This window comes from Chaetodon auriga, chromosome 2 (assembly GCF_051107435.1).
Source record: "Chaetodon auriga isolate fChaAug3 chromosome 2, fChaAug3.hap1, whole genome shotgun sequence".
NCBI lineage: Eukaryota > Metazoa > Chordata > Actinopteri > Chaetodontiformes > Chaetodontidae > Chaetodon > Chaetodon auriga.
In genome coordinates, this window is record NC_135075.1 from 27,389,798 (window position 1) to 27,416,325 (window position 26,528).

A 26,528-nucleotide genomic window follows, 5' to 3' on the forward strand; every position below is an offset into this window, starting at 1 on the left:
ATGCTGAACATTGTGTGGTTACTTTTTAACACTTATTACTTTCACAAATAAGCATTTCGTACCCGATCCTTAATGAGTAAAAACAAAGAGGGAAGGTAGCGCGGTTCAACACAAAATGCACTGTGAGACTACAATAAGTCTGTGAGCAACATACAACATTTTGATGCATCTCTTTGTCCTCATCCACTGTGTTTCCTGTGTTCAGTACTTCCTGAAACACTCTCATTCAGCCAGTGACAGCAGCTAACGAACTCACTGTTTAACCCTCTTGATATTGTCTTTACCCACGAGACCTGAAACTTAATGGCTCCACTTTGACAACGAGCTCTCAACCCCAGCTCGTCACATATTGGTCAGGACCCCTTGGCGTCAAACCTTGGAGTCCTGGTTCCTGGGATCGACCGCCCAGCCACGCCACCTTCTTCCAAACGCAGACTTTTCTCACTCTTTGCATGACATCATTTGATGCTTTGGGAGTGAGAACAGGTTAGAATCAGACTGCCCTGCACTTTAAAAAAATGATGCCAAACAGGAGCCCAGTGCCTTAAAAAGTGACGCCAAGAGGTTCTGATCAAGCGTCCGTATGTTAGAACGGGTTGACTTTGACTGTGTTTGGGCTGAGATCGACTCACTTTCAGTTCAGTCAGTTTAAGGGGAACTGGGCAGAGCTTGTTTGTTCCTCAGTGGCCTGTCTGATCTTTTTCTGCTCACACTGCATCTGACATGCAAAAGTTTAAATGGGAAATAACCCCAGCTTTGCAAATACAAAAGATATTTGCTTTACAGTATTAAACAGTATGTGCTGACTGGTAAATATGACTCCCTCAGTCGTTGCAGTCAGTCCACTTTCAGAGCAGATTGATTTGATTGTGAAATGAGCACAGCCCTGGTTTTCGATCACACCCACTCTGTGCAGCACGAGCCAGGCGGCAGAAGTCCCACTTTGTTCATCTGTCCTGCTTCAGTCCTCCACAAATGTATATTTCAACTGTTATGCAATAAAAACAGATTAGTTCAGTCCAAATGAATATGTAAGGCTGAGTTTACACTGCAGCTTAAAGTGTCTCATCTCCTTTCCTTTTACACGTGACACAAATCTGACAAATCTTTGTCAACAAGAGGGCCTGCAGTGCAAACGCAGCTTCAGTATCAGACCATTTCTTTCATGTTTTGATTGGCTGAAGGGAAGCAAGCGATGCCTTTTTGCTCTTTGTGGCAAAAGAGTAGCAGAAATCAGGCACTGATAAGTGGGACTTCTGCTTTGGCGGCGTCTGTATGCCCTGCACGCGTTTAAGTTCTGTCGCTCACAGGAGCATCAAACTCACCCCTTGTCATCCATACGCTGGTATTATATGTCAGCTTCAATTCCCATTCCCATTAGTCCTGAGGTCGATTATAATTGGTGGTGTACGGAGTCGTGTTGTAACTGACTCTGGCGCTGTGCAATACTGATGCAACATGTGGCTTGCTATCTGTGTATGTATGTGTGTGTGTGTGTGTGATGTGAGTGTGCGTGCCTGAACTGCAAAAGTTAAGCGTTGAAGGGATCATATCTGAATTATCTTTCCCGTTGACCTACACCATGACACGCACTCAAACACACACTGTTCTTTACAACCCATCCTTTTTCCCATCCACGCTGAGTGCTGCCTGCTTGCTGCTTAGTGAGTCAGTTTGCTCTCTGAATTTACAACAGATTGAGTCAGACTGTTAAAAGGGGGAAAAGAAACTCCTCAGGGGTGTTTTTAGGTGAATATCTGGTGATGATGTGACATTTTAAGGGCACAATACCAGTCAGCGACGGATGAAATGCAGCTCAAGCTTTGACTGGGCGAATGCAAGGTTCGTCTGCAGCTACAGCTGACAGAGAAATGAAGCTGAGAGAAAAGAGAAAGAGGTCGTATTCCAGAGAGGAAAATAAATAAAACCCAAGAGAGAAGGAAAGGATCAAAAACCACCAGAGTGACAGAAACTGACTTGAAGAAAGTCAGAGAAAAGACAAAGGCAGCAGTGGAGACAGATTCAGGCTCAAGGATTCTTTTGGTTTTTTATCGTAGCATTGTGTATGCAGACAGGTGTACCTGCCTCGCTCTCCGCCAGACAGACATTGTGGCGAATTGTTGTCTTATGCTAAATTCGCCCTTCCAGCTCCGCCATGAATTTCCCATCTGCTCCACAGCACAGCGACAAAATGTTCAATTGTCCCTGCGTAAATCTCAGGGACCAGGTCGTAAAGTACTCACCAGCATCTGGGGATGAGGAGGGGGAACGAGGGATGGATGGAGGGAGGAGAAGACGTGAAGAGAAACAGAGCGGGAGGCAAAAAGATTCATTAACGAGCGATGGAGAAAGCAGAAAATTAGGGGAGAGATTTGTAACTCCTCAGTATTTCACATTTGGGTCTTAAATTAATTGTAGTTTAGCTAATAAACTGCATCTCTGAGGTAAAATATGAGGCTGTGGTGATATTGGAAAAAACAGAGGCACTGGGGGCTTTGAAGCCAAAGAAAAATGAGCCTTCATCATGTTCTTTCAGCAACAAAAAACCTTTTTTGTGCTTTATTCGATGGCTCTGTCCACCTGGATACAGCTCTGTAGTGCACAAAATGGCTGTAACAGATTATTGAATGGCCTCTAATGCTCTGCTTTGCTTTTACCTCCAAATAGACGCTTGTGATTGTTGGGTGACTTCGACCTTTTGGGCTCCTTTGTTGATATAATGCTCCAAAGCTCAATTGTGATGTTAACCCAAATATAAATTGATCATAATACCAAACAGTCAATAGTTGGTGAGAGGTTCAGAAAACATCTTCATCTTGGAAGAAAAACTCCCCACCTGCTGGATTTATGAGACAACCAGTCAGTGATGCTGCAGTTCGCTCTGCCTGACTTAATGAATTACCCCATTTTTTAAAAGCATAAGATTTTGTCATGAAATTCTTTGTAAATTAGTCTCACGGAGGACGCATGCTGCTGCGCGGAGGTCTTTATCTTTAGATTAATTGCAGCTCTAAACATGGAGGCTTGACAAAAAGCTCGATCTCCGCGGCTTTGAACAGCCCTTTTGTTCTTGTATTCATAATAACGTTTTACTGTGCATCAGTTTGAGCCCTCTAATGAAAAGTTATACATCCTGTTTCATATATTCATGTGTGCCGTTGAATATAGAGTGCTTTGCGCGCTCGGCCTTCATGGGGAAAGCGATGAGTCACTCACAGTTAGATTACTTTTTAGTGTGGATCTACTCTTCTGATAATGACTGCATAATTGAATTTCCTGCTGTGCGTTTATTGCAAGTCCCCCAGAATGAGCTGGAGTTGTGCGATTTGTCAGTTTTTGGTTCCAGGTTGTTGGGTTTTGTTTTTTTTTTTTGTAATTTCAAGGCCTTACCTCCCTGCCAGCCTTCCTGCTTTTGTGGCTGTCAGCTTACAGCAGCTGTGTGCTAACATGCAATTCACTTTGGCCTTTGGCTGCGCTGCCTTGTCAGAAACAAATTCCCTTCAAGGGGGAATCAAAGTTCTATTCTACTCAACGTGCCCGTGTATCGCCGTAATTGATTTGGTCATCATACAACATGGTGCATTGAATTTTGGGATTGTTTCCAGCAAATGGGAACAGCAGGGCTCGAGAAGCTGTCATGTATCTGTCAACAGATCTGGATTAGAGAGAGGACGGATAATGCATACAGTGTGACGCACACACGCTTACAAACACGCACGCAGCTGCACTTTGAGTCTTTTCTTCAGAAATGGTGATCCCAGGATAAGAATGGAGCTTAATGCTTCAGTGTGATGTGTCACTGTCAGGAATGAGTGTTGGTAAAATGCAGTGCAGACAGAGAGGACTTCAGTCATTGGCTGACAGTGAAGACCCGACTCAGCATCCACGCAGCAAGCATATTTATACAATGTGTAATATTTGGGCAATGAAATACTTTATCCTTTTGTTTGAATATGGTCAAAGTGTTTATTTAGGAGATATTACATATTGTCAAATACGTTTTCAGTGTTAACTACCCCCCCCCCACCCCCCCGCAGAGACCAGATGATGAAGCATTTAAGTCGTTTTAGTTCTTAAAAGCTCTAAAGTACTTAGTAAACCGTGTCCTGCTGACCTTAACATTAATGTCAACATTAATGGAAACTAGTGTGTGTGTGTGTGTGTGTGTGTGTGTGTGTGTGTGTGTGTGTGCGTAGAGAGAGCGAGAGAGCGAATGAGAGGCAACCATTAGCAATGTCCATTGTTTACTAAGTTATGGAGACTTAAGATATGTTAATCCATCATCCTCTGACCACACACACATTCAAACACACACACACACATGCATGCATGCATGCGCGCACACACACACACACACACACACACAAACAAATTTAAAAAGGCACTCCAGTACACACATGTACTGTACTCAAAGGTGTGTACAGATACACACAAATATTCAGATTCACAGTCAAAGTCACATTTAAAAATAGATACACACACACACACACGCACACACACACACACGCACACACACACAGAGCGCTGTGGCAGCATAGTTCAGATTAGTAATCCTGTTAAACACACTAACAGTAATCCACAGAGGATGCTCCCAGCGGGTCGCAGCCGCTGACAAACAATACATAGAAACTAAACCTTCACATCAACCCAGATCCAACACACACACACACACACACACACACACACACACAGTACATAACCTGCATAACACACATGCAATTCGAAGATGTGGCGAATGCAAGTGCAACAGCTCTGCCACATGTTGGGCCTTTATGAAGCTTTTATGCCCCGTTTTTATTAAAACTTTCAACGAGGTGTTAATTCAACTGCTGCTCTTCCTCCCTCTCTGACCGTATCAATCAAAACTGAACTTTATTATAAAAATGGAATTTATGAAAGAACGGTTGGATTAGATTTTATAAGTGTACCTAATAAAGTGGCCACTGAGCGTGTATACAGTATGCATATGATAATAGCTCAACAGTCACATGCACATGCACAGTCACGAACGTATACATAAAAAAACAGAGCAGAACACACACACATACACACACACACAAAAGCTGCACTCTGCTTAAACAGCAGTCTGTACTGTACCTGACACACACACACACACACACACACACACACACACACACACACACACACACACACACAGAAAGCAGCATTTAATATGCTATTCGGGGCTGCAGCAGTGCAGTGGTAGCTGGGAGAATCAATCTTCTCTCCATTTGGATGAGATTATGTTTTTAATATCTCTGGTTTTGTTCATAATTCCTCCCTGATAATTTTATCGTGCTCTCCGAGCAGCAGAAATAAGAAGAAAAAAAGTGCAGAGGAATGTATAAATGAGAAGGATATTACACACGTACACACTCATGCGGCTTGTGTGCATTCAGGAACACAAGAGATTGTGGGGATTAATGCCGTTTGGAAGCAGTCGATATCATGACTAACCCGATGTTGTCACAGTTATAATGGCCAACACAGAGGAAGTCCCCTTTAATGCATTTATCTTTCTTCTATGTTATATTAATACTGAAGGCAGCTTTTCCTTAGACATGACACACCAGGACCAAATTAATATATTTCAACAGGATGCTTAAAGAAAATACCATCCTGCACAAAAAATAATAAAATAAAATAATGCTGTTCAACGTTTCCAGCACAGAGAAACTGAAAATAGATCAATGAAACAGCTGATTCTTCTCATGGGGGTGTTGTATGGCATTGAAAGGAATAATTAAATAAAGCGGAGGGGAAATGTTTGAACAGTGTATCCGTATCTGCTAACAACTCCCACAACACTTGAATGAAGAGAAGTGCTGCACACGTAACACACACTTTGGGGCCAAATTTACTTTTCTGTTCTAAGATGCTGAGCGAGCAATTAAACATTTCGGTGGATTGAATAATCTCCTTGTGCATCATTTCCCACCACGTTTATGAGGCGGAGAGGTGGTGTGTGTGTTTGTTTATTCCCCGGAGCCGCCAGTAAACGTGCTGTTGTCCGTGCCTACAGAATCCCCCCCGGTCTCTCATTGTGAAGGCCAAGCGGTTGTGAAATGTGGCGTGTAGAGAGACAGTCAAAGCGGTTATACCTCTCAGATCGATATGTCATGTCGTTCTCCTGGGAGGATTTTACGGGGGGGGGGGGGGACTGAAATACCACCCCACCCCTCCCTCTGTTCACCACATGATGAACCGCGCTGTGCGGTTCACTTCATGTTGTGAAAACACATTTGCATTTGCTCCGTTTATTTTAAATTCACTATTTTTTCAAGACAATTTATTACATTAAAAAAAAAAAAAAAAAAAAGCATTTCTTTCTCGTCTTAATCTTTCTGCTCACATATTTGGTTGCCCATTACAAACCAGTGAGAGCAAGTGTCAACGAAGACCTTTTCATCTTGCGGTGCCTCAAGAGTAATGATCTTGGGTGATTTTGACTTTTTTTTTCATCGCTGGAGAAATGAAACAAGGCTGAAACTGCATATAATTCTGTGATCAGGTCCAAACCTTTTACTGCAGCGGTTTGATTTTTCCAGCCTTATCAAAAGCTGCGTCCGCTGCTGACACTTTACAGGCACTTTTTTTTTTTTTTTGCTTAATGTATATTCAATAGAGAGGTGAGCTGACTAAGAATTAGTTGATGCCTCAACCTCCACGTGCTTTTACCTCATGTGGTGCAAAATATCCGTTACGACAGCAAAGTTCAGGATGCTGAGCTGTAGTTACTGCCAGGTTCCTGTTGTGGACTGTTGTGAGAACTTGAAGCAAATCCTGCTGGATGATGAAGGAAGATGAGGACGTTCACCTGGTCAAGCAAACTGTTTAGGTATGAGACCCTCTGTTGTTCCTGTCGTCTTTTTTAGGGACCTGATACGTGCCAAGAAAATAATACCCACGCCACCTGCCAGTGCCGGTGGCAAGACAGCAAGATGGATTCATAAATTGTACGTGCTGATGAGCCACCTGTTGGCTGACAATGACAATACAATAATAAGTGAGGCCACGGTGTCCTCCATATTGTGTCCGCACCAGTTGTCAATCAATCCTATTTTGCTCTGACGATTTGCTTCATCTCAACTTTTACCCCCTGGTAATGGACACAGTCGCATTAGATCACTTCTCCCCGGCTACGGTCAGAACCCTGTCAGAGTTCGTCTGATTGGCTGAGCGGCTCCTGAGCTGGCCAATGGCAGTGTTAAATGGAGCTGAACCCGTCGCCAGATGGGGTCCTCTGCTGTTACATCATGAACTGTTGAACCCAATCAGCACGTGAGCCGGTGAAGTGGACAAATGGGGTCACACTGTAATGTGTCAGGTGATACATATTGTGGATCACTCAGGGGGTAAATTGAGGTTTAATACACCTGTGGGGTGATTACCAGGGCAGAGACTACACAGATACGCGATCGCTCGAGACTCTCGTGTAACTCTAATGTGCTATACAGATACTAAAATTCACACCTTCATACATCTCTGCTGGTTACAGAGCAACGGCCAATCAGAGGGTGTCCTTCCTAGGCTATTTTCTGAAGAGGTTAATGGGATAAAAAACAAAAACAAACAGGCTCTACACTAATGCACACCATGGCTTAGATTTAAAAATTGGTCGGTGAAGCAAATATTTTGTAACCAGAGTCCGTTGCTCGCACCGGATCGGTAAAAGTTTGGGGTGAACTATGCGAGTTCAGGCGTATCTACTGTCTGATCAAAGACAAACTGCTGCTTTCATGGCTCTAATTGTGCAACATGCTTGCAGCATATTGGATAAGTATTCATTTATTGAGTAAAGCTGCATTTCAACACAAAAGCAGGTAATTTTTCTTAATAATGGTTTTGCCTTTTTTTTCGATGCACCTCATATAATGAAGGGTTGCGCATACAAAATGTTATAGCATCGTTTCAAATTGTCAGGATCAGGTAGCACCGACTTCATAAGGCTGAGAGTTCTGAAAAGCACCTTTTGACATCTGAAAAGGGGTTAACTGTCTGAAACAGATGGACGAACATTTTCCCTTTCGGCAGCAATTTGCTATGTGGGAAAATAATCGCAGCTCCAAGCGTTCACAAATCTTGTCTGACCCCATTTCTCACATCCCTTTTCATGTTGGAGTGGCAGTCTGCTTCTAAGGGCCCTTTCACGCCGCTCTTGTTTGGTTTGGACTTTTTTAGTTTGATCAGATTGAACATTAGAGGAGAGAAACCTTCCCTGGATCGTGGTCTCACCAAACCCTGGTCTCATGTAAAGACGAAGTCTCGGTCTGGATCAAGGAAGGAAGTTCATGCCAAATAAACAAAACAACAGACGCACACGAGTCTACAAACCAATCAGTTGCAACTAAAGGGAGAAAGAGTCCACGTAGGTGATGGTAACAGGACGTAGCTTTGTCATGTTACAGTTCGTCACTATGTTCGCTTAATTGCAATGTGAAACCAAAACCCAATGACCCAATCAAATGTGTACAATGTAACAAAACTGCAAACCCTGGTTGGGATCTTGATTCAGACTTTAGACTGAAAAAACACTCCTTTTCAATCCAGTTAGCAAATAAGCTACCCGTGCGCCACCTGCAGTAAATCTGAGTGCATTTTGTAGCGTCTTTTCTTCAGTACATATTCGGCTTTAAGATATTAACTTTACTACTGATCACTTAACTCAGACTATTTTTTCATTCAGGATCCACTGAGCATCCTGTTATTTTCTAAGGAATATGCAAGGTGTGTTTAGAATTCAGCACTTTAAAAAACACAGCACTTAAAACTTAACTCCACCATTAAAACGTCTATTTGACGTCTCATTTCCATTGAGAACGTGCTGCTTTCTCTTCTGCATTAGAGCGTGGGATGGAGACTGACAGATGTATCTTCTTAATTTTTACTTTTTCAAAGATGATGCAGCTTCAAGACGGGCACGCTGTCCGTGATCTGGTTACAAAGACGGTGAATGTGTTGTTATTGAAGGCGTTCAGGGTTTTTAAAAGAACATCTCGTCACCGCAGCCATTGAGGGCTGCAGCAGTTATTACCGAGCGTGCCAAGGTTAGGTGCTTAAGCCGTTAGCTCAGTGGATTCCACTGCCAACCTTGTGTTGTTAATGCAGAGGGGGCGAAGATGAGAGAGACAGGGGATTAAACTGAACTCCCACACAGCAGTATTACTCTATTAATCGGCTGTCTTTGTCTATCAAGGTTATAACAAGAGGCTGCTTGGTGCACGTCTGTGAGAGAACAGGTGTATTCATGTGTAGGATCCCAGGGTCCTTTGCTTGAGGGTTTCTGGTCTTTCTCTTTGCGGTTTTCTTTCTCTTCACTGTCATGTCAGGTCTTTTTATGTGACTCTCCTTCTACCTCTCTGTCTCCTTTATGCCTTTCTCAGGCTTTCTTCCATCTTTGTTTCCTTCAACATGTCTAACTTTTGTGATTTCTTGAAGTTTTTTTTTTTTCTTCCTCTGCTGACTCTCTTGTCATCTCCCACGTGTACCTCTTTCTTTCTGTGTCTTTATTCATTTATTTATTTATTTTATCTCTGTTTATCTGTGCTGTCTATTTCTTTATGTTTGTGTCTCTGGGTGACACTCCTGACCTTGCTTTTATTCATCCTCCCACAGAGCAGCAGCTTTATTAATAGTTTGGTTAGTTTGCTTCTCTCTTCCATCCATTAGAGCGGCGTCTCTCTCAGAGCTGACAGCGTAACTCGGACGAGAGCTCGTGTTTGAGGACCACTTGACACCCTTTCTGTGTTTCACGAGATGTCATCTGAAAATATTAACTGGCTTTGAAAGAATGTGTCAAGTTGGCAGCTATTTAGTGGAGACGTAGTTTGTTCTGTGACTGCAGAGCATGTTCTGTGCAGCTCAGGTGCACAACTGACAGCTCACATGCAAACATCTGCTAACCGTTGCTTGCGTTAGACGTTTCTAGTTTTAGTTGCATTGTTAATGTACTGTGTTTAATTGCATTGTATAACATAAAAAAATAACTGTGTCAGTGTATTAAAGATATTCACTCAAATGTTCTGCAGTGTACAGTTTGTTCTTCTTGAGAAGCTGTTGGATAACCTGTAACACTGCCCCCAGAACAGCTTAGCATCGTTTTATTTTACATTATTTACAAGTTGAGGAAAATACTTACAGGAGAGCGATGCAGACATCCCAGTGAAGTCTTCAGCAGGTTGTAGACCATGCAGCAAAAAACAAAACCTTTTAATCTGAAACTGGAAAAAAGGGATGAATGAGGACGGATGAATGGACGTGAGGACGGGGATGAGCACGGGGGAGGAAGTTGTCCGTTAAGGCCGGTGTGGGACGGATGTACTGAAAGCTGGCAGGAGGAGAGTCAGTGCGGGGGCCTCCTTTTAGGAGTTGAGTCACCCGAGCTAATTAGGGGCCTCAGAGTGTCTGGTGAGATGGCAGCAATATGCAAAGAGGGGATGAAAGAAGGGAAGAGAGAGAGGAAGGGAGGTAAGTGGAGGGGGAGATGAATGGGACAGGATGGGATGAGCAGGTGTATGTAGGCTTAGCATGTGATTGGAGGTCACCAGCTCATCAATCAAATGTGTCCAACATCCAGTTAATTAGCACCAGAAAGCACTTAAATTTTCATAACGTATTATTGAAATCACTCAGGATAAATAAAGTATCATGAGACCAGTGTTGAAATGAGGAAGTCTAAGCAGCAAGCAGGAAGTAAAGCACATCCCGTCTCTGCATGCGGAGGTGACTCACACTCTGTCTGTCTTTCACCTGCCTTCCTCCTCATTCTCCCGCTGCACCTTCTCTCGTTCAGTCTGTTGAGAGTCGACTCTTGACCTCTGCAGCACAGCAGCTCTCCGACGTGGCTGAATGTGCTTTGGCCTCCTATTAAATCCTCCCTGCGCAACATCCTCACATACTCAAATTTAATTTTCTGTTCATTTGCTTATTGACTGATTGATGTCGTGTTGCTCAGCGATGCAGAGCCAGTCCTGCATGTGTGGACTTTGAACCCTGATGTCTTTGTACGGCTGTGTGTGTGCGTTGTTTGTCGTTGGTCACTTGGAATGAATTTGTAAAAAAACACCTTGTGGCTTTGAAATCGTTGCCGCTCGTCTCTGTCTTCCATCCTCGGCTTCTTTTTATCTATTTATCTCTTTATTAATTTATTTTTAGCATCGATTGTTTAATTTGAAAGACTTGGTTTTCAACTTTATGAGTGAGGGAAGCTGATTTTCAGGAGCTGATGAAGTGCTCACTACAAGGTCTTTTTTTTTAAATCATTTTTAGTTTGATGTATGTATGTTAATCTCATGGTCCCCACATGGTTTAAATTTCCCTGTTATAAGTGTTACCTGCGCTTCCAATGACGCAAAGCTTTCCGTCACTGACCTCCAAACAAAAATATTTTTCACCTTCGAGAAATGAGTGCTGAATATGAAAAAATTATTTATTACTCTGAAATCTCATTTGTAACAAAACTGTTCATATCTGCTCTCATATACCTTGAAGGGAACACAAACACACCCTGTTCGCTCTTTGTGCTCTGCAGCATGTTGCTGGTCTGTTCATCCCCCTCACCGTGTTTAGAAGTTGTGTTTATGCTCTTTGCATATGGATGTGTACAGACTATCTTCACCTTGGGATCAAGTGTTTGTGGATAACAAATTAATGTTTGTGTGTGTTTGTGAGAGAGTGTGTGTTTAGCTGTGTTTCTCTGTAAGGCTGTGTGTGTGTGTTTGTGTGTATGCACGAGTGTCTGGCTGTATTTGTGTTCATACATGTTTGTGGTTCTCTGTGAGTGTATGTGCCCGGCTGTTTGTCCGTGATCGCCCACCGATGTGACAATGTGCATACCTGTGTGTGGGTGTGCCGGTGTGTGTGTGTGTGTGTGTGTGTGCGTGTGTGTGTGTGTGTGTAGGTGCGTCCACTCAGGACTCGGATGCCATGGAGCCAGAGAAGCAGGTGGACAGCACAGTGAAAATGGCCGGAGTGATCGCAGGGATCCTGATGTTCATCATCATCCTCCTCGGCGTCGTCCTCACCTTCAAACGCAGGTAGGTAATAAACCCAACGTCAGGACATACTGGCTGCTTAAAGGTGCTGTTTGTAGTATTTTAACAGCAATAAATCATCAACACATTTGATATCTTTGATTCTTTTAACCCAAAGACGAGACAGTTGGTAGCCTCTGTCAGACGCAGCATTTTTAGCAGATGGGCCAAATTTGTGCGGCCATGTTTGCCGTTGAGTTCTTCCAGAGGAAGCTCAGCTGCAGCTTTTATAGTTTAAGGTGAGAGCAGATGGTGAGCAGAGCCAGCAACTGATTACAAAATCTGTTTCAAGACGGCAGCAATAAGAGCAGGACTGACATTTACATCGAGGCTACCAATCGTCTTTACGACCCCTGTGTCAGCTTGTAACTGTGAGCACTCGGACAACTGTTTGTGTTGATGAGTAAAATACTACATTTAGCATCTTTAAGCTAAGACTGAGTTGACTGATAGACAGACTGATGGACAGACCCCATAATGCCAAGTGTCCTCATAATTGATAAGCAGGTTTAAACTAATATGTAAGGACAGATGGACAAACAGTTGAAGACAGATGCTCAGTTTCACATTTATGGACAGCGGAGAGGGTTAATGTCCTGAGGGGAAGGAGATTTCAGTGAAACGATTAATAGGGAAGATTGAATCAGAATTTTCAATGTTTCTTTGTGTTGTATCAGTGTCAGTCAACAAAAATCCTCGTTGAAGATTAGCATTTATCCAACGTTGCAGGATACACACAGTGTTACGATTGTGAAGGCCACAAACTTCTATTCATTCCTTCAGGCAATATGAAAGGTCAGAATTATGTATTAAATCTGGAGATGTACTTAATCCCCTCTATCCCTTAAAGGCAAAATGAATAATAATGCTAGATGTGCCCAGAGTTTAGATATGGAAAACCTGATGAATTGAATTACTTTCCTTTCAGTTAGCAGACATACACAGCTTTCTGTGTCCGTGTGAACATGCACACTGGCTTGCCACCATCACCCGCCTTTCTTCCCTTTACTTTCTCTGATTCTCTACCGCTTCATCCATTCTGCCATCCCTCTCCACCCCACTCACGTAATGCTTCCACATTTTGTTTTGCTGCGACTCACATTTGTTTGATTTTTGCCATTTTTAGTGTTTTTGTCAGTTTTTTGCTTCACGTTCAAAACTTTGCCGAGAAGCGATCATTAAAGTAAAGGAGTTCTTCAGTGCGAAGAGAAAGTCACCTCAACACAACACATGCAAACAACAACACTGTGGCGCTTTTTGTGATGTTAGTGTTTGAAGCATATTTGCACTACAAAACTAAGACTAGAGCCACAGGGAGGTGAAACGTAAGGCATGAGGATTACTTGGTCTGATTGCCGAAAGCCTCAAACCGTGAGACTTTTTTTAAAAGCATCAAAATAAATGACGGCGTAGACTCGACACGGCTGGGAGGATTTCAGGACTAGTATCATTACTTCAAAAGGAAATGATGCTGACTTTGGCGAGCTGTTATTGTTTAGGCAACATTTATTGTGAGAGGAGAGTGTGAAAGTCGTTGTGTCTTTAGATAACCTGAATGTTTTAAGATGTCTGTCAAAAATATCCATTTTTGAGGCTTTTTTTCTGGTCATTTCAAAGCAGTAATCAAGGTAAAAGTCATTGTCACAGTGATGATACAGCCAACAGTTAGCAAAGAGCTTGCTCACATGAGCCAAGAGTAAAAAAAATACTTATACACTTTATTAGATTAAAAAAGTTATTGATATGTGGTTGCAAAAAAACAAAAAAGAGCAAGTTATATTTGTACGAATTTACACTATCAGTATCCAGTTCTCATAGTACGTCCATGCCCACATGCTACAAGGACACTGGACCTTCTGTTCAGTCCAGGGGTAAAGACAGGACACTGTGTGCATTGAACCCGGTCTCATTCCCACGTCAACAAAATAGGCGCTTTGTCACGCCCTTCGATGAGGCATCAGGCTTTCAGCTAACTCCGCTGTAAACCTGTTCACGGCGATACTGGACGCTCATAGCAAGTGATTCACCCAAAGCAGTAGAAAGAGCAACAAAGCCCTGAGGGGGGTGAAGGTCATGGTACTGTGGTGGGTCACATGGGATCATGTTGTGAAAAGTTAACAATCTCTTCTGAACCCAAAGTAGTTTTAACCGAACGGCAGCCATTTTGCAACACCGTGTTAAAAAGGCTTTTAGGCGGGAAGGCTTTCCACATTGCTCGCATATGCTGAAGCTTACCTTGGGTGCCTGTATGAGACGGCGAGGAGGGTGACAAAGCGGGGTCAGTATATGACGCCCTGCGATGAGAACGTGGAGGTGCATTCAGACAGCGTGGCATTGAACATGTTTACTGCAAGGAAGTGGTGAATCTTAAAGAATAAATCTATTCTACATCTTTCTTTGGGAAGCATACGATGAAGCGATACAGCCGACCCACCCACACAGCGGCCATGCTGATGGATAAAACCACATATTAGCAGTACAATTAAAAGCCAAGTGTATTGTTTCTTCACCACATGCAAACACTTGGGCCTGGTCAAACACAATGAGGGCGAGATAAAACTCTGCATCCACAGTAATACTGTGAGGGAGACTAGCAGATACCTTATTGCCAGTCCGAATACAACATTACATCCATTTCAAGTGAGCAAAAGAGGCTGGGGAGTCAGAGAGGGCACGAGGTCAGTTAGCAATGCTAATCAGAGGCTAACAGAGAAAATCCCAAATGCCAAGAGGATAAAAATGCATTAGAGCCAGAGGAGGAAAATGCCAGAAAAAAAACAAGAAATGCATAGTTAGAAACTTCAGAAGAGGGTGCAGGTGGGGACTATAGGGGAGAAGCAGAACGGGAAGCCACAAGGAAAACAGGGGAGGAAGGGAAATGAACACGGTTTGAAGAATATGAAAGACGAAAACAAGGCAGCGCTAGTTAACCTGGGGGTCAAATGGATATGCTAATCACATGCTAACCAGGCTAACAGGGCATAATATCCATGAAAAGGCCAATTAGAGGGCAAACAGCAGCATGGAGGGTGTAGGAGTGAGGAAAAAGAGCAACCATGTAGGAGAAGATAAAGAAAAGAAGGAAGCAGTTTGGATGCTGCTCAACTAAAGCTAAGGCAGTTCCATCACAGGTCCAGCTGAGATGAATCATGGCGCACATATGAAGGCATGACAGGAAAGCCATCATGGCATGAGGAAGAGGATAGAAAGAGGAAATTACAAGGAGAGAGAAAAGGTATCCGTCTGGAGGAGAGCGATGAAGAGGGATGGTAAGAAAGAGGGAAGACCAGCAGAGGGAGGAAAGAAGAATCACAAAGAATTAATAAAAGGGGACGTATAGACTGGAACAGCGGGAGGTATATCATGGACCGTTTTCTGAGGTCATCTATATTTCATTCCACACACTTTAGCCAGTCGTCCGGGGTGGCAGAAGAGATGTTTCTTCAGACCGAAAGTGTTTTACATTCCTTTCAGAGCCCATAAATTATTCCAGGACAAAACTTTGCTGGGAAGTGAGCATGCTCAGCCGTCCGATTAATCTTTCAGAAGCCGTTACACGTGTTCCAAATGGACTTTATTTTTCAAAGAAAGCGAGGCCATGTTGCTGATCATGTAATGTAAAAGTGAATAACGCTGGACGTGGCTGAAGTCTTAATGGGCATTCGATGTTTCTACAGCCAGGTGGCCCGAGGGCTCAAACAAGCAGCGCTGGAAGATACACTTTTCATAAAAAGGTTGAGAGGAGAACTGATGAATGATTAAAGTTCCTGAAGCTCCCTAAACACGGGCTGCTTTTTTTCTCCTTGTATGATGCCAAAGAATCAGACCTTGACTAAATAATTCAGAAAAGGTGACATCTCTGGAACTGCAAATTGATGGAAAAATATGTTATTTCAACTTTTTTCACCCCTATTTTCTTTCATCCCAGCTCTTTCTGTGATTTTATTTTTATTTGAGGTTTTCGTACAGTTGTCATGTCTAGGTCGACCTTCAAAAAGAGAGACCTATCCTTGATGGGCTTCGCCGGTCCCACAGATTGAATAAAAACAAAAGAAAAAGCATGCAAATGAAGACGTGTAGGCAAACAAGCAGCTGAACAATGGTTGTGGATGTCACCCCTGGCTGTACGAGGCGCAGGCTGAATGCACGCTCGCTTCATGTGGCTAATCTGCTCCGTCACACTTTCAGCCAAAATATCATTTCCAAACGCTCACCAACTGCTTCCTGTGCCTAATTTCAACATATCGACGGTTTGCAGAAACGTACGATGCCAGCATTTCTTCTGGTAATCGGGTTGCATGTGAGCAACGTGCACGCAAACACACGAAGACGGATCTGACACGTGCACGCGGCTACACGTAGATACACATACACGCAGAGGCAGATCTGCAGCACAGAATACGAGAGGTTTCGATTGTGGCGACAAGCATTTTGTTAGTGTACGAAGTGGAACAGCTAATGTGTGTGTGTGTGTGTAGAATGTGTGTCTGAGTTGTGTACATGTTTTCCCTCTATGCCTTTTTTTTTTTTTTTTTGGCTTGTGTGGCCAGTTATAAAATATGAGCGTCATCAAAGTCAGTGCCATATCACCATCTCAATGCGCGTGTGTGTGTGCGTGCGTGCGTGTGTGTGTGTGTGTGTGTGTGTGTGTGTGCGTGCGCGCTGACGGCCTGATAGTCCTTCTTAGGCATTTGAAGCCAATATTGACAGGGGCAGAGCCATGGACTGTAACACACATGGACACAGACACAGATTGAGAGAGAGGGAGAGCTCCAGCTGGGACTGTGGAACGACATGGTTGCAGACACAGATCCGCTGCTCTCTGCCAACACACACCAAAATGTTCCTCTGGTATCTCTGAGTCTTCAGCGTCCTTGATAGCAACACGTGCTTTAAAAGTTCCTATTTGTTCAGACTGACTTACAACATTTCTGAATGAGTAGACATGAATGCGCCTTAATTTCTATGATAAAATCCTTGCCTGCGTAGAAAAAGGCCACCTTAGCTCATGGTTGCACAGGAAGTAATAGTGAGTAGTTTTGCCAGAGATGATTTGCCTTAAAATCATAAGAGAAAAATGGCAAAATGTTCCTCATAGCAATGGTCTTAAAGGGTAGAAGTGTATAAATAAGGATTCACATGAACATGTGGGCAAATACAGATGAAGCTTGAGTTTCAGATATATCACAATTGCTGGTGGCTGTCGGAGAACGAGCACTTTGTCATAAGACCTTGACAGAATAACACTGAGAACAGGATTTAGTTATTCAAGAAAAGAGATAAGATGAAACTTTTTTGAAATTCACTTGTCACGGACAGCAGAAAAGGTAGAAAAAAGAACAAATAGACAATAAAAAGGATGCAGAATATATGAACTATGAATGTAAGTTATTCAAAAGAGTCCAAAAAACAATATTGCCTCGTGACAACGGCTCAGCTCCACAGTGGAAAATTTGACTTGCACATGAGTAAGATAGGAAATCTAAGATACAGTGACTTAATAAATAAAGAGGCAGTAACATGTAAAACACAAAGCAGCTCCTGGTTCTGAGTCAGTGGGTTCAGTGCGATGCCGGAATAACAAAGTAATTTACTTCTTTCTGCTCCCCTAAACATCTTGTCTTGTCTATTAGAAACCGGGTTTTTGTAATCAGAGCAGGAGATTAGAGAAACCTGCTCACCAGAGATGGATTTCTGCTGGAGGAACTTGATTTCTTTGATTTTACAAATACACGTGCATGAAATACAGGAAGAGGAAGTCAATGCAGGTACATGAAAAGAAATACCATTATCATCATATCAGCACGCGCTTATTGAGCTTAATGAATTCTAAAGTCTGACTATAAACTGATCCCGAATTAAAGTCAAAGTGAGTCAGTTTGCAGAGCTGAACGGTAGAAAATGTGTGTGACTGAAACACGTTTGCACTGTGAAGGAAACTGCTCACTTACTGTTTAAACGGTCTAATCTAAACTACCTCAGTCGTTCCTTTCTACGTTTTTTTTTTCCCCCCAGTTTGTTTTAAATGCAAACAGGTGTGGGCACATGCACAGATTCATGCTTCTGAGAGAACATTGTTCATGAATATGATTGTACATCCATCGCTTTCTGCACTCAGGCTGATCCATTCCAGCTAACCAATCACGCTCTGAACATCAGCAGTGACAGTAATGAGCAGACATCCCATGGTTACATCTGAGATCTTTTTCCCATGAACATCCTGTCGCTTTCCCCCTTTCTTGATTCCATCCTGGTAAATAAGTATAAGTTCTGGCAGAATGAAAATCAGCTGAATCAGCGCCGGACTTTGAAGTCTGTGTCTCCAAACGAACCGGCAGAAGAACCAAAGGTGTCAGGTTGCTGAGCAGAATCTGATTGGCTGAATGAATCCGCTGCTCTTCTCTCTGAAGTCTGTTCTGGCTGCGACAAAACAAGAAATTTGAGGCAGCTCGACGCCGTAGATTTCTCCGTCGGCGCTGACGACAGGATGCTTTCAAATTAAAAGGAATTTTCTCTTCTCAGTGCGGCTTCATGTCCACTCTGAGCTTCTCTTCACGCCGCTCCTGTCTGATAACGCTGAATGTTTCCTGCGTCTCCCAGCCCTTGTTTCCTTTGTACGCTGTTCACCAGGCCCTCTTTGAGAAATTGTTTATGTCACTTATGAAACTCTGGGATTTCTACCTGTTATACTCTCCATGTTTGAACCTTGATAAAGCCTTCCATCTCGATACATCACTGAACAGCACTCTTGCTGAAGCCCCACACGCTGGTGCACTGTGGTGATTTAAGCTGTAAGAGAAATTGTGCTTTTCCAACCCATACGGGGCAGCTCTGATCTTTTCATGGCTGCCTATACAGATAAAAATCAAATGTGTTTTCCCCTCTTTAACCTATCTCAGCTCATTCGTGTTCGCTGTTCTCCACTCACAGGCACAAATGCGGGTGTAGTGCTGAGTGCAACAGTTCAAAATTCATGTTAAAGGATTAGCAAAAAAAAAAGGATTGTGCAAGTCACAGCCATGCAAAACAGAGAGAATGGGAGTGCAGATGTTTCAGCATTCAGCTCATTGTCAGAATCAGCCAGCCATGACACTGGATCTGTGCCAGGAAATAAAAAAAGTAAGGCTCTTTGTTGCCAGCGTGAACTCAGCCTGAGAGCAACATGTTGGAGTGTTTTTAACCGTGTCTGCAGAGGCAACAGGAACGCTGCAGTCAGGTCTGCATTTAGCTTCAGCACAACAGATGTCTCAGCTTTCTCACCACGACCTCTCTGACTCGAGTCTCACACCCTTTAATGTCTCTCTCTATCTTCCTGTTTCCTGTCTTTGGCTCCACCCCTTCCTGTCCCGTCCTGTACCTGCCTTGCCCTTGCTCCGATAGAGAGATTCACACATGGAGAACTCTGAGCGTGGGGTATTGTATGTTTACTTCTAGACATCAACGCATCCACTCCGTCACTCACTGTGACTCTCACCTCGCCCGTCTGGGCTTCCAGCAGTTTTCCAAATGCATCTTATGACTTAAGGCTTCACCTGGAAAACGGATGTGATATTTCCAAAATCCAGAGAGATTTTTTTTCCACATTTAAAAACGATTCATTCGCTGCAATGCACAAAATCATTACAAATGCTGCACGACTTGAAATTTGATCTTTCAGATTTCACTTTGACGAACTCTTTGGAGAACAGATATCTCATTTGGAATGAAACCTGGGACAGCACGCATCCCGCCTCACCTTCTAACAGTCATAATGTGCCGACAGCGTGCACGTACACGTGGTAATTGCTGTGGTTACAAATCTCAGAATCGTCGCTGTCCTAAGAAGCATAAAAAGATGTTTTGGGAGCTGCACATCCTTTTTCTGTCAGAGAGTGAAACATGAAAAACCTAACGTTTTAATCTCTGTGGCACACATGTAATTTTCTCCTGGCTGTTTCAGCACCGAGAAACCACGTGGAGCTCACGCTTCTCTCGCTGCCGTTTAACAGCCTGATCTGTGTCACTAAGTGGTTGAAATTTAGGTTTTTCTTCTCCTTTGAGGATCTAATGCAAGCCATTATAGAAGTCCTGCACTTATCTGCCATATTCCCTGCGTCAACATCATTAGCGTACCTTCTGTCTTTTCCTTAATGGCTGAAAATTCATCTCGGGGAATGAGTAATATCTGAGGGATATATTCAGGTGTCAGCAGGACTTTTAAAATGGCTATGCCTGATGTTTGAGGTCATTATTAGTTAACAAGTTAACTAATAGAAGATGCTTTTGGTGGTCTGTACCTCCCCCGGTGTACTTGATCATTGATTTCAGGTCATCTGTGCATTTACGTCATTGTTGCACTTCATCTCTGCTCACTGATTGATTTCATTATTATTATTATTTAATTTTTTTTTTGTAAAAAGTGCACGTTTAAAATGAACATTAACAACATTTCTGAAGACTTTCATCGCATCAGATTTTACCTGTTTGGTGAGAGATGTTTGTCTGACCGATACTTTCCCGGTCATCTGCTTGTGATGCATTGTCAGTAATTCTACATTTGCAACAGAAAGTCAAACACAGAAACCAAATGATAAAGTGTTGCTGCTTTCCATAGTGGGAGCAGCTTGGTGTAATTGATTACATCTCACCGTAAAGCAAGCAATCACGCAGGCATTTCCAGAAGCGGAATGGAGCCAGCCAGCCGCCCCCAATATCAGAAAAAGGTTAAATAATGAGAGCAACTTCGAAGGTCAGAAATTATGTGTTTGGCTTCAACAAATATAACAGAGGCGGGAGATTAAGAGGGAGATATGGTAATATGTTGCAGAGTGAAATGTGACGCTTCACAAATATCTCCACCCACACTGTTCTGGGCTCAAAGACAATCCGCTCAGTGCCCGTCATGGTAGCGTTCGCTTCAGAGTCATTTTCCTCTAATAAAACCTCAGCCTGCATCTGAAGCCGATGCATCTCTTTGCTCCAACGCTCATTTATGTGAAATCTTAGCGTGCATTTGGGAATTAGACAACACAACTTTTTGAAATGTGACAGAAACATCATGCGGCACTAAAAAACGTTGCATTTGGCAGTTCTGTTGGGTATTATAAGGTATTAGATTCACTGTTAAATATGTGATTTTACCAGAGGGGACAGAGGAAGCGATAGTGACGTGGCCTTGCAGGAGGATTAAGGATGATGGGAATTTTAAGGTGATAGGGGTGTCAATTTGGGCAATCTGGTTCCATTCGAATAACCACGCTGTGTGAAATGTCAAATAAAAAGAAATCTATATTTCCTCTTTCCAAAATGAATTCAAGATGAAATAAAGTCAGAAACTTCAGGCAGCTGTTTGATGTTGAAGCTCTAAAATTGACCTAAACTAACACCGTTTTAGTTTCTGAAGCTCTACTTTACCCATAGGTCTAGTTTTAACTAAAATTATTGAAGTTTTTTCAAATAAGCCAACAGCAGAATAAAGTTAGTATGATTTAAAAGGTGGAGGTGGAGAGGATTGTTGTGCACAGCGAGCGGCGCCGTCATTAGATTTTTGAGTGACTTTGTGAAAACGTTCTTCCTTAAGGACGAAGACGTTGGAAAATGCACCGCTGTGACAGTTGATTCATTAGGAAATTATGGGAACGCCTTGACCCAAAGTTTTTGTAAGATCTTAAATTACCCCTCGTCCACTCAACCCAGTCGAACAAGTCAAGAAATGAATGATGATCCTCCACATCGAGAGAGCAAAAGGACACATCCTCTTTCAGGACAATATACTGCACCCTCAGGGGTTTAGTCTATGACAAGAGAATTGAGGCGATTACTGTCTGATGCCAGCCCAGGGAACGGACTCAGGCTGGATCCACTGCACATGGCAGCCTCTTACAAGGCCAAGTGGTCTCAAGTGTGTGGGTGTGTGTGGTTTCAGTGGACTTTCAGTCTCCAAATTGGGGGATATGCTGTATTTAGACACATACACACACATTATAGAGTCCTGAGTGCTTCCATGCTGACAGATGCTAAACTTGTACTTATTCACAGATAATTTGGCAGCACACACACACACACACACGCACACACACACACACACACTCATTCTTACCTCTATCCTTGTGAGGACATGATGCCTTCTCTAGTACTTTTCCCAACAACTAACCCCAACCTCTAACGCATCCCTAAACCTGACCCTTAAAACCTTAAAAAAAGAGTGAACAATCAAACGGTCCTTTGAAGATCTGCCTCAAAAACATCCTCACTCCCAAAATTTAAAGCTCAGATTCTCGCAAAGATGGCTGTACAAGTATACACACCCTGACACACACACACACACTCACACACACACACAAACCCACAGACAGAGCTGGACTTGACCCCCATCTGCAGATGTGACACATGGTTGAATAATGGACTGTGCTGCTTGCTGAGATAAATGCTTGATGGTCCACTTACGGCACTGTTATAATGGGTGATGGCTTACCATTTACACACAAACACACACACAAACACACACACACACACACACACACGGAGGTACGTACGTGGAACATGATCGCTTCAAAGAACAATCTGTTACTCGCAGCCAGGCTCTTATTTTCAAGCTTCCCCTTCCTTCCTGTTCGTTGCGATAACACGTTACTCTCCGGTTTAATTGCTGAGAGCCGGAGACGCGCAGCGACACGGAGCCGTATAATGCAGACTGTTAGCTCAGACTGACCGCACGGGCTGTAAACATAACCACAAATACGTAGTTTATAGTATCTACACCACTTATTTTGACAAGTTATTACCAAAGACTATAAATAGTTAGTCCCACATTACCACACTTGTAAAACGGTGGCAGTTTTACAAATCTATAAAATTATAGAGGTGTGTTCACCTTCAGTTTTACCTCCAAATGAGGCGGCTGGAGCCAAACTGTGGACTCATTTACAACCTGTCTTACTGCTTGCAACGCTTGCCCCAAAGAACTCCATTATGAAGCGTTGCGTAGTGGTGCTGCACCCTCGGATCTCAGTCGAGGAGCCAGTGAGCAAAATGTCCTCATGAAAAAAAACCTGTTTGTCTTTGGCGACGTATGATTATCAAAACTAAAAAAAACCAGCTTGATAAAGCCTATAAATAGATTTTTAATCCTAAAATCAAATCAGTCGCTATTCAGAAAATCGGCTGCACTACAGTTACTAACCTGACTGCGGAGATTTAGTTCGACTTTAATAGAAATATTCCCACCACAAACAGCTGATGCCTTAGAAATTCAATTAGAGATTAATGGTGAATTCTGTCTGGCATACGTGTCCATTTACATATGACGTCAGTCTTGTCACTCTGAAGATGCTTTTTCTTTCATTTTAAACCTTTAAAGACTCACGTTCCATCCAACTCTCAGTTATACTTCCACACATTGAACATTTTGGCTAACACACATATTGCGCTGCTCACTGAGCGCCTGGCTGCGCTTTGCTAAAGAGCACGGTGACAGTACTGATGGAGGAGAAGGCTGGTTTCCCCTCACTGAGCGGTCCTGCCACCCCTCAGCTAGCTGCGTGTGTGGTAACATGCACTCACGTCTGTTCTACCCATCATGTCCATGGAATTGGCTATAATGAGGCGCTAACAAGCCGCAGTGACAGCATGCACATGTAACATGTGTCAGTAAAGGGCCTTATGTCCGTGTTTGTGTGTTTGTATGCTGCGAGTGTTTATACATGCCAGCCTGTGGGTGTATGTCAGTGTGTACATGACAGACTGTCGGCCTGCACTCGTGCGTGCTCGAGTGTGCGTTCGTGCAGTAGGTGAGAGATTTTTCATCCAGCTCATTTTTTACAGTAAGGAAAAGTATTCCTTCATGACGCGTATTAATACAGAAAGACAGGTATGATAAACTATAGCCCTCAAATCGTTGCTGAAATATGTTTGTGTGTGTGACGGGGTGGTGGCCAATAGCAGAGTCCCATGCTATGCTGAAGTGTAGTGTTGTGTGTGTGTGTGTGTGTGTGTGTGTGTGTGTGTGTGTGTGTGTGTGTGTGTGTGTGTGTGCACGCGCGCATTTTTTTCAGCTGATAGTATTCATATAAGCACATGATAAACTATAGCCATCATATCAGTGTGGAAATGGTCGCGTGTGCTTGCAGCTGAAACCATTCACACAAAGCCGAGATAAGCCGCAGCCATCATATCACAGTAGAAGTGTGTGTGTGTGTGTGTGTGACGGGTGTGTGTGTATGTACAGACACCATCCACACAGAGCTGGAAAAGCACTGCAGCCGTTATACAAACATGCTGGTCTGCACCTTTTTTCTTTTCTTTTTGTATTTGTGAGCCATGTTTGAAGCATTAAGCCGAGACAAACGACGCTGCAAAGAAGGGTTGCGTCTGACACTCGACGATGTGAGCGTGCAAAGGCCGACAGCCACGTTAAGACCACATTAAATATTATATTCCTAAATGCTTTGAAAGGCCTCAAAGAATGCCGTCATTTCTACCTCACAGTGATCCTGGTTTTTGATAGCTAGTTATTGATCCCACACCGGGGAAATTAAGATCAAAGATAAAAAGGATACAGGATAAGAAATTAAAAAATGATAATGTATAAGTGCATTATGTACTGATTATCAAAGGCTGCTGCCATTTTTCTGAATAATCTACCAATGCCATATGTTGAACTGCACTTGAGAAATACTGTTGCATGAAGAAGAGCATCGAACTGCTCGAGTCAAATATGGAAAATAAATTGAGTGTTTGCACTATTGCACAGTCTGTAAGTGCAGGATGTTAAAACAGGACATTGGACACTTAAAGCAGGGACAGACAGGAAGTGGCAAAGCCGCCATGAACCGTCAACACCTCCTTAATTCAGCTGCTGCTGGGATCCACCGAGCTCTTAGTACAAATGCACTTGTGAGTCCGCTGTTGGCTATCAGTAACACAGATCAGAGCAGGAGCCTCATTTCAATAGAGCTGTAAAACGATAGTCTCTAAATTACATTTATTTAAAGTAATTACATGCTGGATCTCAGGTGGGATTGGTTTCCGCCCCACAGTTTGTCACCTTTTCCAGGTCGCAGTTCGATTATTTGAACCTTCCCTCCGTGCCGCCCGCCCGGCTCTCACTGCCGGATGCCCCGTCAGGCTCCTCGCTCCGGATTCGCAGCTTCTCATGTAAAATGAACAGGAGCTGCTCTGGCTGTGCTTCTTCCCAAAGGGGCGCGGATGCAGAACTATTGGGTTTCAACATGCTCCTTTCAACGAGCTTTTAAGTTGACTGGAAAGATTTTCCAGGGCGCGTGTTCCCCATGTAATATTCCAAAATCTTGTGTTCACCCGAGGCAACACTGCGACAGCCTGGAAGGTTTCCAGGATCTGCCTGCGACACCAAAAACTGAGGAGGAAACGTTGGCTAAAAAGTTGATTTGTGCTGAATTTGTACTCCTTTCCATTAACCGCAAACATTTAGGAGCAGTGTAATGTTTAACAATAAACCAGGAGAGATACTCTTAAAGCACAGATGCATCTGCACCAAGCATCATAGGTACAGCACAGCAGATGGGTTTCACCACAGTTTAGGTTGATGTTGTCCCAAATTTTAAAATCTATGCATCCCTGTCTGATGTGTGTTTGTGTCTGCTCCTGATGAAATACCTCCGTCACTCCGTCCACTAACAAACACCGAAGTCGCGGACACTTCAAGCACCTGCAGTCACTGCGGCTCTTCGTTGACCACACGCGGGTGTTTTGTCAGCTTCCTGTAACAGACAGCGTGCTCGTTTTCTGATCTGCATCACGTTGTTACCGAGCAGCTGTGAAATCCATTCTTCACAAACGTGCCAAAAATATCCACAGGCCTCGCTGGATAACGATCAATCAATCGATCACTTTTTCACACACACATAACTACAAACACATTGTCATCATTATCCTCCCTGCCTCTCTTTCTCTGTCTCACTGTGTCTCACACACACACACACACACACACACACACACACACACACACACAGAGTACCCTGCACAACCCTAGTGTCGTGTTTTTCCTTCGCCATATTAATATTTATGACCAGTTTTAACGGCTGTGACTTTTACAGCCGGGCTCTCAGCGCTCTGCACTTTATTAATATCATAAGGACAATGTCAGCAGAGCCCTTAAAGAGGGTTATGGGTGTGACGGAGTGTGTGTGTATAGGTAAAAAAAAAAAAAAAAAGTTAGGTGTGAATGGTGGGTGCGTCATGTACGTGTGTGTGCAGAGGTGTGTTTGTAGAAAGGCCGTTGAAACGAAACATCAGTGTGAGCGTCCTGAGAGCACGTTTGTGTCGGCCTTATTTCTCTTTAACTGTCTGTCTTTCGTGTCTTTATATATTTGATGGATAGATACATAGATAGGCAGGTGCAGACTGCAGCCGTTGTGAGGTCTGCTCTTCGTTCAGTAGCAATGAAAATATTGATCCTTTTCAGTCCTGCTTCAGTTTCGCCTTGTATTGAGGGAAAAGTTGCCAGCAGGCCACTACAGAGGGACTCCAGTATTACAC

General features: G+C 43.2%; 1 protein-coding gene across 9 annotated transcripts in view; it reads left to right on the forward strand.

Moving 5' to 3' along the window:
* Positions 1 to 26,528, forward strand: part of ptprt (protein tyrosine phosphatase receptor type T) — a 301,057-nt gene that overhangs the window by 185,380 nt on the left and 89,149 nt on the right. For 5 of the 9 annotated variants that reach the window (XM_076744804.1, XM_076744813.1, XM_076744830.1 and 2 more), the window contains one exon: positions 11,900 to 12,035. In XM_076744804.1, the coding sequence (XP_076600919.1) occupies positions 11,900 to 12,035 (136 nt within the window). Of the gene's footprint in view, positions 1 to 11,899; positions 12,036 to 19,412; positions 19,446 to 26,528 lie in introns of all 9 variants that reach the window. The other 4 variants (XM_076744867.1, XM_076744795.1, XM_076744821.1 and 1 more) reach the window with 1 other exon arrangement.